General features: G+C 41.3%; 1 protein-coding gene across 1 annotated transcript; it reads left to right on the top strand.

The window, feature by feature from the left end:
- Positions 1-4,111: 4,111 nt before the first annotated feature.
- actr5 (actin related protein 5) lies at positions 4,112-8,954 on the top strand. The gene is made up of 9 exons (XM_027288441.1): positions 4,112-4,557; positions 5,895-6,133; positions 6,258-6,427; positions 6,614-6,831; positions 7,037-7,201; positions 7,628-7,732; positions 7,943-8,082; positions 8,168-8,300; positions 8,457-8,954. The coding sequence occupies exons 1-9, from the start codon at positions 4,174-4,176 to the stop codon at positions 8,781-8,783; spliced, it is 1,881 nt and encodes a 626-aa protein (XP_027144242.1). The 5' UTR covers positions 4,112-4,173; the 3' UTR covers positions 8,784-8,954.
- Positions 8,955-12,778: the final 3,824 nt, after the last annotated feature.

Below are 12,778 nucleotides of genomic sequence, written 5' to 3'. Positions count from 1 at the left end.
TTTTTTGAACAAACACTCGGCCTCTAACTGGGCGATAGCCAATCATAGTTTATTATATCTGTGTTGAATCTGGGGTGGCCAAAGGTTTCAGGTGCGCAGTTGGAGCAGATAGATACACGGCTGAATGCATTCCTTACACGTTTATTTTTGTGTTGTTGATTTTGCAAATGCTTAAAAAAGACACCGCCCTCCAAACTCTTTGAACGTAACTCTTGCATATCACTTTGGTATCCAAAGCTGGATTGGCCAGCTCATGTCCACGTTGCTATGATTGCACAATTGCTGTTTGGGTGTAGAATTTAGAGAACAATTCCCAGCATAGCTTCACCTAACCAGTCTGTGACTGGTTAGTCAACAACAACCAGACGACTTTAAATGCTTGCTAAATGCTTCAGACATTGGCTGGATACTGTATATTGACACTGACACACACACAAATACATTTTAACTATTGTAATTTTCAAGATACCCACAGACACAGTTGCATGCACACACACACTCACACACATGCATGAATGCATGAGTAGTGACATGTGCACAAACACATTAATCACTCTATGGCCCAAAAAGATCTGCTGGGCTTACGGGGCCAGAGACTGAAGAGAGCGGTAGTGACAGATTCTCTGTGTGTGTTTTGTATGTGAGAAAGAGAAAGAGAAAGAAATGGAGTGTATGTATGTGTACAGCAAATGTGTATCAAAGAGGAAGTGTGTGTGTGTGTGTGTGTGTGTGTGTGTGTGTGTGTGTGTGTGTGTGTGTGTGTGTGTGTGTGTGTGTGTGTACAGGCGTGACAGGGTGCTGAGGAGAGTCATGGAGGTTGCAGGGGGTTTTGTCTGCTGTGTGGCTCTGATATATCAGAAGTGCTCAAAGTCAGGGTCGTTACATAAACGGGGCTCTCTCATTCCTACACACACACACACACACACACACACACACACACACACACACACACACACACACACACACTCACACTCACACACACACACACACACACACACAGCTTTCTTTTTTGAGATAGCCAATCCCATATTTACAGGGATTTTGGCTTCCCGTAAACAAAAGGGAAATGAATTCAGAATGCTGTGATCATAGCACATGATCGTCACTGACACATGATAAACTTCTCCTCAGAGCACTCAACAAAAGCAACACATTGTCACTGAGAAGCCACAGTCTAAATTTAAATGATGAATGATGAATATGCTGTAGTGGTAAATTTGTAGTTGAGGGGTTGCTGGTTCTAATCCCTGCAATTGATGCTAAGCTATGAGAAAAATACACGACTGCCCCATTACCACCAATGACACTACAGTAGTAAAAACATATTAGCATAAATAAAGTTAACAAAAACATTTAATAATAATTGAAGCATTTTAACTCATACATCTTAAAAATAACAACATTCTCCTGTATTTAACATTTAATTTAATTCATCTCTGTGTAAATCATAATACAGTCAGTGAGAACCCACCTGAAATGAAATAAAAATAAGAATAAAAGACTAAAACTAAAAACAATGACAGACATTATCAAATAATTGTTTTATTCACAAACACTAAACAAGACTGACCCCATCTAACATGATATTTCCCACTCCCTCCCCACTCCTGTCAGTGAGAAATAACCGTCTGTTCATTCCTCCACAAAATGGAGGCTGCTTGGCATCACGCGTGGCAGTCCCAGAGTGCTTGTAGCCTATTAGTTCCCCTGCGCCTCATCACCGCTGCCTGGATGACAAGCACAACAAGCAGAGAGCTGCAAGCATCGTGCACGGACAGCGACACAATGTCATGTCTTGCCTCCTGGGAAAAATGAACGCCTGTGTGTGTGTGTGTGTGTTTGTGTGCGTGTGCGTGTGTGTGTGTGTGTGTGTTTGAGTGTGTGTGTGTGTGTGTGTTTGAGAGGAAAGAAATTGGATGGGGTGTACTTGTATGGGTTTGTGACCGTATGTGTGGGTGGGGATGTGTGGATAGCATAGATGTGATTGTGTGTGTCTTACCAGTGGGTATTTAACCGTGTGTGTGTGTTCGAGAGGGTAAGCTGACCCAGATCTGCTTATTAGCATCAGGAGGAGGGGGACAGCAGTCACTTAGAGCTTTGTGCCTGAGCAGTGAACTGTGCTCGTGCTTCAGTGACACACCATCAAGCTTCATACAGTAACACCCCTCCCACCCACACACACACTCACATCCTTTCCTTCCTTCATCCTTTTCATCTTCTGCTCCCAATATCAGCGCTAACAAGAAGTAAACCTACTCAATCCATAGAACGCACCTTCTCCAGTTAAATTGCATATTCTTCTAGCAAAGTGAGAGTGAGAAAACAATGGCAATATCTGTGGCACATGAATTAAATCACAAAACAAGAATAGCAGAAACCCAGTGTATAGGTACAGATTTTCAACATAGCAATAGATTGACTAAAATATTTACCTGAGAAGCCACTGTTTATGGCAGAAACATTATTGTCTTGTACATTACTTTATACACAAAATGCTTGACATGTTTTTGGCATATCTTTCTCATATCTTTGGGATTTTGAGTAGAATTAAAAGCTCTGCATGTTGTAAAGGTGCTTCTGTAAAGATGGATCTGCAGCAATTTGCATATTTGTGTGAAATCTATGTATTAAAATTTGCTTTAAAGATCTGAACTTGCCAGAATATGTTAGTCATTGTTCAATTTAAAAGAAATCTGGTTATTAATTCACAGAAATAGGTGCAAACAAATTTTCAGAACTGAGCAAAAGGTGTAACCAGCATTTTGTCCATGTATATGAATCTGTGCTTTACATCTACGTTCACTCTTTATCTATTTAAAAATTAGGACTAGGATTAGATTATGCAATTCTGTATGATTAAAATCAGAGTGTGAGATCTTGAACAGCATTCACTGAATGGTCTGAACGAAAGCCAGCTGGGATCTACAGTATCTTACATGTGCAGGTGTCCCATATCACCAGATGAGGCTTCACTCGGTCAGCTGAGAGTAACAGGATGGCAGACAGAAAGAAATCAGGGATCTCAGGGCCTGAGGGAAAATGTCTGTTCACATGGTTTAAAGGTCCAGTGTGTCAGATTTAGGGAGTTCTATTTACAAAATATAGCAGAAATGTAATATTATATTCCTAACTCTGTTTTCATGAGTGCATATTCACCTCAGAATAAGTATCATTATGTTTTTGTTACTTTAGAATGAGACTTTTATATCTACAGACACCACAGATCCTCTTCAGCTGAGTTTTGTCATGTTAAACTGCCATGTTTCTAGCATGAACAAACTGAACACAGGCAATAGGGACTTTGCATTTTTCGCACATTTCACAGTCACCGTAGTTTCGCCTGAAACGAGGGGGTTGCAATCAGGAACTATACCACTATAGATGCCACTAAACCTTATACACTGGTCTTTTCAAGTATCTTTAAAATGGACTCATCCATTTAATTTTGCATATAGATACAAAATCGGGCTTTGGCTCATTGTGGCCGTATAATTCCATCAAATGGAAACTCTGGAGTCTCCACAAGATTTTAAACTCTTCTGTGGGTATGGCCAAAGTGTGGCTGAGTACAGCATGAGTCTGTACTGACTGAGATTTAAAAGGTAACATTTCTGTCTTGTGTTTTCTACACAGCAGTTATGAAATATATTAATATAAAAATATATATGTAGAAATATATATGTAGAAATATTGAAATATTTTAATAGAACATATGATGCTTATATAAAGTGTGACAACAACAGGCCCTACCCAAGAGGTTTACCTTATCATCGACTTACAGTGTTTACTAGGACCTCTGGTGGTTAAAGGTAGGCATATTTTTTAGAATTCATATTTATGTAAGTGCAGATACCGTAGACTGTATAAAAGACAGATACACTGCACAAGTGTACAGGAAACATTTAACTAAAAATTAAAAGAAAATAAGAAAAATATGGTTCTTGGATCATTTTAAAACAGACAAAAGATGCATTTTATTTTACTAGTGTATTATAACTACTATTATAGAACTTTTATTCGATTATATACTTGGGTTTCTCTGTATATTTCTCTGTACAGATTCACTCGGATTAAATGTCTGTATGTTGAAATAGTTCATAAAAAAATAATTGGGAACCAAAAGTCTGCGGCACCAGCTTCTACTCGGCTGTATTTTAAAGTGACACGTCCAGGATGGCGTCCACAGAGGACCCGGTCTATCAGATCTTCTCTTTCCAGGACTGTAAGTCTTCTCCCGACCCGATTTTTGAGCTCCCCGCCCAGTGTGTGACTCCGACACCGGCCCCGATAGTGATCGACAACGGCTCCTTCCAGACCCGGGCCGGCTGGGCGGCTCCGGGCGCGGACCTCGACTCCCCGCGGATGCTCTTCAGGTCGGTGGCGGCGCGCAGCAGAGGCGCTGCCCGCAGCGAGACCCAGATCGGCAACGACATCCCGAACCTGGAGCCGCTGCGGTGGCTGCTGAAGAGCCAGTTTGACCGAAACGTGGTGGTGAACTTCGAGATCCAGGAGCTCATCCTCGACCATGTGTTTACACACCTGGGCATCAGCTCAGAGGTGAGAGGTGGGCGGTGACTGATGCGACTTATATCTAATGTTATGTTGACACAACAGGGTTTCTGCATTAATCCAGTATAGTAGATAGTATGCACATATTAATAAGGTTTGTATTGTATAGACTCCAGTCAAATCAAGGAGTTCTCCACCCCCTTCACACTGGAAAGTTAAACAAACAAGTATACAGAAACACTAACATACATGTTTTCATTATTTATGAATCTGCTGTTGTGATTATTATTTTTTTGTGTGTGACTATTTTCTCTTTAAAATGCCAGAAAATAAATAAAAGCCCAAGGTGACATCTTCAACGCTCCAAAACTCATTAGAAGATCATGAACTTTGTCGATCCCTCGATGGAGAACTTGTTTTTTCACTCAACTTTAAACATATAGGCCGGAAATACACACACACACACACACACACACATACACACACACACACACACACAGGAGATGAACCTCTTCAGCTACCAGTCCACCCTCCATTCTTTGGTCCATGCTGGACTTGTACTTGTGCAGTTTACTATCACATTACTGCTGATGGACTCAGTGATTAAATGGTTCATTGTTTCAGCTCAAGTATACAGAAATCTATGAAATACATAAAATATACACTATGAACAGAAAACATAAAAGTGCATACATTTAAGTACCAATAATATTGTAGATTAATGACCTGAGCTCTTGCTACAGTCTTCTGTAATGGATCAATAACAGCACCAGAGCGACATCTACTGACGTAAAAGTGTATTACCTTGATGTAAAGCGTGTTGGGATAGATCATTTATTAGTATAGTTTAATTATTAACCAAAAAACATGATGGTGTCTGTTTGAATAAAAGCTCACATAGGCATTTCCAACCTTCTACAGCTTCATGATACTTTTGATCCAACCAGTAAACATACCTGAGGATTTAAGAAGGCGGTTTTCTAACGAGCAAATATTTCTTTAACTAACTAATTACCTTTAAATTTTAACTCCAAAAGAAAAAAACAGATGAACTTATCAAACCTGTTTCTTTGTTGATAATGAACTAAGGTTTTGTGTCTGTTACTATTATGGTGACATCCCACTTCCCTTAAGTGTATCTATGTTTCTAAATGTGTCTAATTGCATCTCTTACTCCATATTTCTACCTCAAACCTCCCTAAACATGCAAGGGAAAGATGTGAGGAGAGAGGAATCAAGAAAACATCAAGGAGGAATGAGGCATCCTTCTTCCACTGATCCATCATCTAACGCAGCACAGCTGGACAGCTTTGTTCTGCATCGTTTGTGTTTTATATGCAGCGTCACGTAATTAAACGGTTTTACTCTCCCCCGTGCTTTTGTAGGGCAGTGTGGCACACCCCATTGTGCTGACAGAGGCGCCCTGCAACCCGCTGCACTGTCGGCAGATGATGTCAGAGTTGTTGTTTGAGTGTTACCGTGTCCCGTATGTCTCTTACGGCGTGGACAGCTTGTACAGTTTCTACCATAATAACACTCAGAGGAACCTCCAGCCACCACACACTGGCATCGTTCTGTCCTCAGGATACCACTGTTCACACATCCTGCCTGTTATCAACGGCAGGTAAGTATTCGCAGACACAGACAGCTGCTTTTCCTTTAAAATGCTGTCCTCACACTCATTTGCTTACTGTTTTTAACTCCATTTAGTGCACATGAGTCTAATTTTGACAAGTTTCTAATTCAAGGTTGGATGCGGTCAACTGTAAGCGTGTAAACGTGGCTGGGAGTCAGGCAGCGTCGTACCTGCAGCGCCTCCTTCAGCTGAAATATCCAGGTCACCTCGCTGCCATCACACTCAGTCGTGTGGAGGAGCTGCTGCATGAACACAGTTACACTGCTGTGGATTATCATGAAGGTACAGCATGTCGTTGCAAACATGCATATATATCTATACACTAAGAGCTTCTCAGGGCAAGTTTGCAAGTCGCAGCAGTGAGTTAAAGGGATGCAGGTGGTAAAAAACTAAAGGCTGTACATGCAAACGTCTTTCATCCTTTCATGTTTATTTACTTTCCATTCCCTCCATGTTATATTCTTTCAGAACTGGAAAAGTGGCGCAGCCCAGAGTTTTATGACCGAGAGGTTCATCGCATGCAACTTCCCTTCTCGGGCAAGGTGCCAGGTGGCTGTGTGAGCGTGGAGGAGAGGCAGGAGAGACGAGCTCAGCAGCTCCGACGACTTCAGGAGATCAATGCTCGGCGCCGGGAGGAGAAGCTGCTGCAGGACCAAGAGAGGCTGGATAGACTCATGGCTGTACAGGCAAGAGACCGATATCATCATTCGCAGTTCATTTCTAAGATGGCGTTTACTGTGTATGTGTAAAACCTAAGATTTATTATACAGGAAGGAAACAAAAAAAAGGAGCTCTAAATACATTTTTGATTTGATCATTTGAAGCTTTGGTTTGAGCCTAAAACACAGCTGGTGTGTGCTGCACAGTGACTATAAAGTTTTGTGTGTGCAGGAGCTGCTGGAGGACGGCCTTTTGGATCAGTTTCATAAGAGCCTGGTGGAGCTCAACATGGACTCAGCCGAGGAGCTTCAGTCGTACATCAGCAAACTGCAGCTGGCTGTGGAGCAGGGCAGACAGAAACTGCTGCACAGCGACGGAGCAGAGGGCAGGACAGAGGTTGGTGCTACTCCAACGGAAAGACAGAATTAGAAATCTTGATTTGGACGGTTGCCAACAATTAATGGATAATACATATGTCTGTTCTTTTTTTAGTAGTTATATTAGGATACCCAATGAAAAAAATATATATATATCTTGATGATATTATATAAGCCCTGTCTCTATGTACTGTGCCACTTGGCTATAAGAGAGATATGCAAATCCTTCAGCTGCAAACAGTAACAAGGCAGCAAAGTGGTCAAACTACACTGTACTCTCCACAAAAGTAATGAGGTCACATTCGATTGCACTAATAATTAATCAGCTCTACATGTCATTACCCTGAATGTGCTGCGGGGCTCTACAGGATCTGTCCTTGTTTGCTGCAAGTCAATGTGCTGCAGCTGACACGAAGCCTGAGGCTGTTCTGTTGCTCTCTGCCAGGTGTCTGAGCTAGAGCAGCCGATGGACGAGGGAGACGGAGTGGCGTTGATGGATCCTGACTTCCCTGAGGACACGCTGCCAGAAAAACCCACTAATGTGGTGCAGGTAGAGACACTGGAACTTCTCAGACAGATATTTAGATCCTCATTAATGCTGCACAGGCAATTATCTGGCAGGTTTATGCATGGCAGGGATGTGTGTAAAAACTTTTCACCCTGTATTGTGTTTTCCTGCTAACTTTAGCTCGTATGCTGAAACATTTGGTGTCAGTAATTGTCAAACATTAATGAGAGTTCAAATCAATTTAATTTCCAGCCCGTGTTCAACATGGCGGAGTACCACCAGCTGTTCGTGGGGACGGAGCGTCTGCGGTGTCCAGAGATCCTGTTCCAGCCCTCGCCGACTGGAGAGGACCAGATGGGACTGATGGAGACGCTGCAGTACGTCCTGGCCAGGTAATGATACAGCACTTATGCGCATACATACATGCAATATTCATTTATTTCTTATTAGAAAAATGACATCTGATCTTCAATGTAGGTACACTCTGGAGCAGCAGGAGGCGCTGGTGAGCAATGTGTTTCTGACAGGAGGGAACATGCAGTACCCCGGGATGAAAGAGAGAGTGGAGAGAGAGCTGCTGGCTATGAGACCCTTCCAGTCACACTTCAAGGTACAATGTCCTACATCTGTTTTAAACCATGTCAGTGATTACACACAGTTAACTAACATTAATACAGCATTAACACTGTTAGGTCCCAAACAATCCTGTTCTGACTCAAGTATTCAAGTAAAAAGCAAAAAAGCAAAACGACCGTCTCCCTCCCAGGTGACAATGGCGTCACGTCCGGCCGTGGACGCCTGGTACGGGGCACGAGACTGGGCCCTGGAGCATCTACCTGCAGGAGAGGGAGGAGCGGCAGAGGGATGGATCAGCAGACAGGACTACGAGGAGAAAGGAGGCGAGTACCTGAGCGAGCACTGCGCCTCTAACGTCTTCATTCCCATGAAAATCGTCAAACCAGTTCCTGCTCGCCCCACCGAGGCCTGTGTCACCACACTGACACCAACTGGAGCTTCTGCTACTGTTACCACGGTTACATCTGCTCCATCCTGTTTAACTGAAGCTGCTGATGTTTCTATGGTTACCTCCTAAACTGGGATGCCAGATATCACAAATCTTCTAATGTTCTGTTATCGGTCTCTTGTGACTTGTAACTTTTGGAAGGACCATTTTGTTTTATATTTCCATTACGCTCTGTGAAACCACAAGAGGCTGTTCATATTATCATCAAATGACTAATGATAAAAGGTCTAGTGGGAATATTTAAGACTGCATTAGTACATTGTATTGTGTAAATAGAATTTGTTTGTTTTATAAAAGTATTTTTTCACTGATGGAAACAGCTGTTTGGCTTTTGATTGAACAACAAGTTGAGAGCAAAGTCTGGCAGCTGTCTAAAGGTTACAGACCTCAAGTTCTTCCTTCTGTCTTATTTTTTTCTCTTTCAGTACAACTTATTTCAAAACTAAAGGGAAAAGTTTTGAAACAAACACACAGAAAATATGTTTTCTAACTACCTATTTTAGCTCCTGTTCTATATGTATCCAGACAGTTTTGTTTTATCTGTCACACTAATACAATGGAAGTGAACTGAATTTTGTTTGTGAGTTCACAGCACTGAAAAATGTCCATGTTACTTAATCACACAGGTTAGAGCCTAAACATTTTAGATTACAGTGATACTAACCAGGAACAGGAAATTAATCCTACAATTCGAGAAGCTGCAGCTAGCCAGATTAGATAATAATCTGAATGAGTTATTGTATGATTTGGAAAATGATTGGCAATAATACTAATTATTATCAAGGTTCCTGGTTCGAACCTCAGCCGGGGTCTTTCTGTGTGTAGTGCATGTTCTCCCCCGTGTCTGCGTGGGTTCTCTCCAGGTACTCCCACAGTCCAAAGACATGCACCTAACAGGTTAATTGATGGCTCTAACTTGCCAGTAGGCGCGAATGTGAGTGTGAATGGTTGTTTGTCTCTATGTGCCCTGCAATAAGCTGCCGACTTGTCCAGGGTGTACCCCGCCTCTCTCCCCAAAGCCAGATGGGATAGGCTCCAGCCTCACCATGGCTCTGATGAGGATAAGCCGTTACAGATAATGGATGGATGGATGGACTAATTATTCTCATTTCAGTACTGCTAGTTGAGAATATATCATACATCAATTATCTCCAAACCTGGACAAATGAACACTTAAATAGGTGTTTTGTTTTTAGTATAAAGTTTGGGTGAACTTACCCTTTAAATGTAGCACGTATGATTAGGTGTTGTAATATAATTTTGTCCCACTAGATGGCACCAATGAACACAAAATCATCAGCCTCTACAGCACCAACTGCTTTTTGTTATCAGCATATTCACATTAGCAAATCCTAGATTGACCTCTGTGGTATTCATTTGTATATATTCTTAAAGCAAAGGATCAAATGTCCTCTGTGCAGCTGGTTTATGTAACAGTGGGGTTTCTCAAAGCTGCCGTGTCAGCCAGCTTTAAGACACTTCTACTGTAAGTTTCTATTAATACAACAACTGATGTTGTAATTTCCTTTAAGTCCACGAAAGCATCTATATATCATATACTCCGTAATGATCCAGCCCAGTTCTCTCTCAATTAATCTAAAGGTTTTGACTCCCTCTGAAGAAGCAGGTGTGTTTGCTGTTTTCTTCTGTTCCATGCCGGTCCACACATTAACCCAGCAGACCTCTGCAGTCTAATAGCATTATGTGATGTTAAACTGTGCCACAGCCCAAGGTCCAAACCCTCAGCCAGCTTGTTCTGTTTCCCCTCAAGCAGCGGTAACTCACACACACACACACACACACACACACACTGGTTTCCACAGCAGGACAGAGTAATCAGAGCCAAAACAGGCCTGTGACTGCAGAGTAATTGGCTCAAATTTAACAAGAGGGATTAAAAAGAAACAACAGAACCGTCTTTAATGTGTAAAAGCAACTAAACCAGATTTATTTCTATGGCGACTATGTTTCAGCAAGCCTTTTTTAATGATACTTGGGAGGGGGGGAAAAAACTGCAGGTGCAACTGAAAAAAAGACATTGGATAATAGATGCTTTCTACCTTTTCATTTCCATATGATCCAAAGTTCCTTGTGTTCAGCTAATTATGTTTGTTTTGCTTTGTTATACACCATAATAAGCAGGAGAATAACCTCTGAAGGCTCATTTATCTAAGATTTTGAGAAAGACAAAGTAATGTGATTATGATTCATGTCGACATTGGCGTGCCTTATTTATCTTCGGGATATGTCATAGTTCAAATTCAACAGCAAAAAACAGATGTGATGGGTGGTCATGGTGCCCACTTTTATCCACGTTCATACCTGCTTTCTCCTCCTACCTAACTCTCTGTTGTGTGCGCTCTTACCGCCTTGCCAGATGTCAGCAATGTACACGTCAAATTTACTGCTAGGACCAATAAAAGTCATCATTAGGTAAGGTTTCTAAAATAAATCCTCTACTGAATAGCTCAAGGGATGCCGTGCAGATCTTGTGTATTTTTAAACAAGCCCGTGCTGTACTGGTCCCGTTTGTGCCATATTGTTGGAGAGTGTCAAATTAGGAAGATTTATCTGTGTTGCAGGTCAGCAGGAACACCAAGCAGGGCTGAGCTCATGTCACACAGTCCTGTGCTGGAGGGGAGGAGAAAATAAGGATCCAGAGTTGGAGATGTGACAGATGCACAATGAGGTTTTCTTTTTAATGGTTGGACAATCGTATTTTATTTAGTTTTTTTCTGTTTAAAATGTGAGCCTGTCACAAATTCTAAATAATTCTGGAAGCAACAACACGATCCACCTCCCTGTACAGCAAGGTCTTGACGGTTATGGAGTTTAAAATAGCCTGCTCGCAGCACGTCTTGTTGGTATAGTTACATGAGGTAAAGAACGTTTTGTATGTTTTCCTGTTCCTATTTTTATGAAATATGTACACTGAATATGTCATACTTTTGTCACATTTAAATAAATAATATTAAAAAAAGGTTGTAGCTCGTCAAGGTGGAGGTATTTCAAACATATTTTATATACATTTACAGTAAGTAAAAAGTACAGTGCTCCACTCTAAAATAGCATAAAATTTAAATATTCATCATAGTCTAAAAGTACAGTACTAAATATACATACTTATTTTGTATCAATGAAAGCCACAAATCATTTTGAATACTCTATTTCAGTTGAAGCGTTTATGTGAGAAGCAATGACATCTGACATCGGCTGCCAAACAAGATTCTTTTAGATCCAAAACACAACCAAATTCAATTCATTAAGGTCTTAAAGATATCAACGTTTCATTACTGTTCGTTTTGTGGAATCAATTTCCTGACAAAGTGCCAAGAGGATAATTATTATTTTTGTTTTTTGTGCTGATCATAGTGACCATATGAGCTAGAACTAGTTTTATTGTCAAGCATATAAATAATGAGACATCTGAAAACCCTAGAGTCCCCTCACTGTTTGACTTTCTCAACTCCCAAGCTGGAGTTTCAATAAACTTTCAAACATCTCAGTTTTCTCACGTCTTCAGTTTTCTTCAAATGTTGGCAGCTGTCCAACCAGAGGAACTCGCTGTATAACTCTCACTGCGAGAGCTGACAAATCAGCAGGAACAGTGTCAGCATTCTAAACTGAATGACCCTAACGGACCTGATATCTTTTGAGGATAAAATCTCTCTCCACTTGCAGTCCTGTGGCTATAGTGGCTATAAAAGGTTTAACAAGAGACGAGAGGCAGTTGTCAGCTTGAGTTAATGTCACTGACAAAGGGTTTATATAGTGAGAGTTTATTTATGGAGAGGAAAAAGGTACCAAAATAACCATAGAAACACGTTGAACCATCTCTGCAGCACAATCCACTTCTTCTACTGTCCCATCATGTGTTCCACTGCTGCAGAGGCTTGAGGAAGGACACAGAAACCTTACATTTATCCATAATATCTAGAGGAAAAGCTGACTATGTCGCAGGAGCAGTTTGAGCACTTTCTGTGGATGTTTTAATACTTTGTGGAAACTTGTCACTTCTGACTTGAATCCAACTACAAACTTTTCAGAGCCACCTCCAGCCCACA

The sequence above is a fragment of the Larimichthys crocea genome, chromosome XV, assembly GCF_000972845.2.
Source record: "Larimichthys crocea isolate SSNF chromosome XV, L_crocea_2.0, whole genome shotgun sequence".
Taxonomy (NCBI): Eukaryota; Metazoa; Chordata; class Actinopteri; family Sciaenidae; genus Larimichthys; species Larimichthys crocea.
The sequence above is the reverse complement of the archived record's forward strand: the minus strand, read 5'-3'. Positions and strand labels throughout refer to the sequence as shown.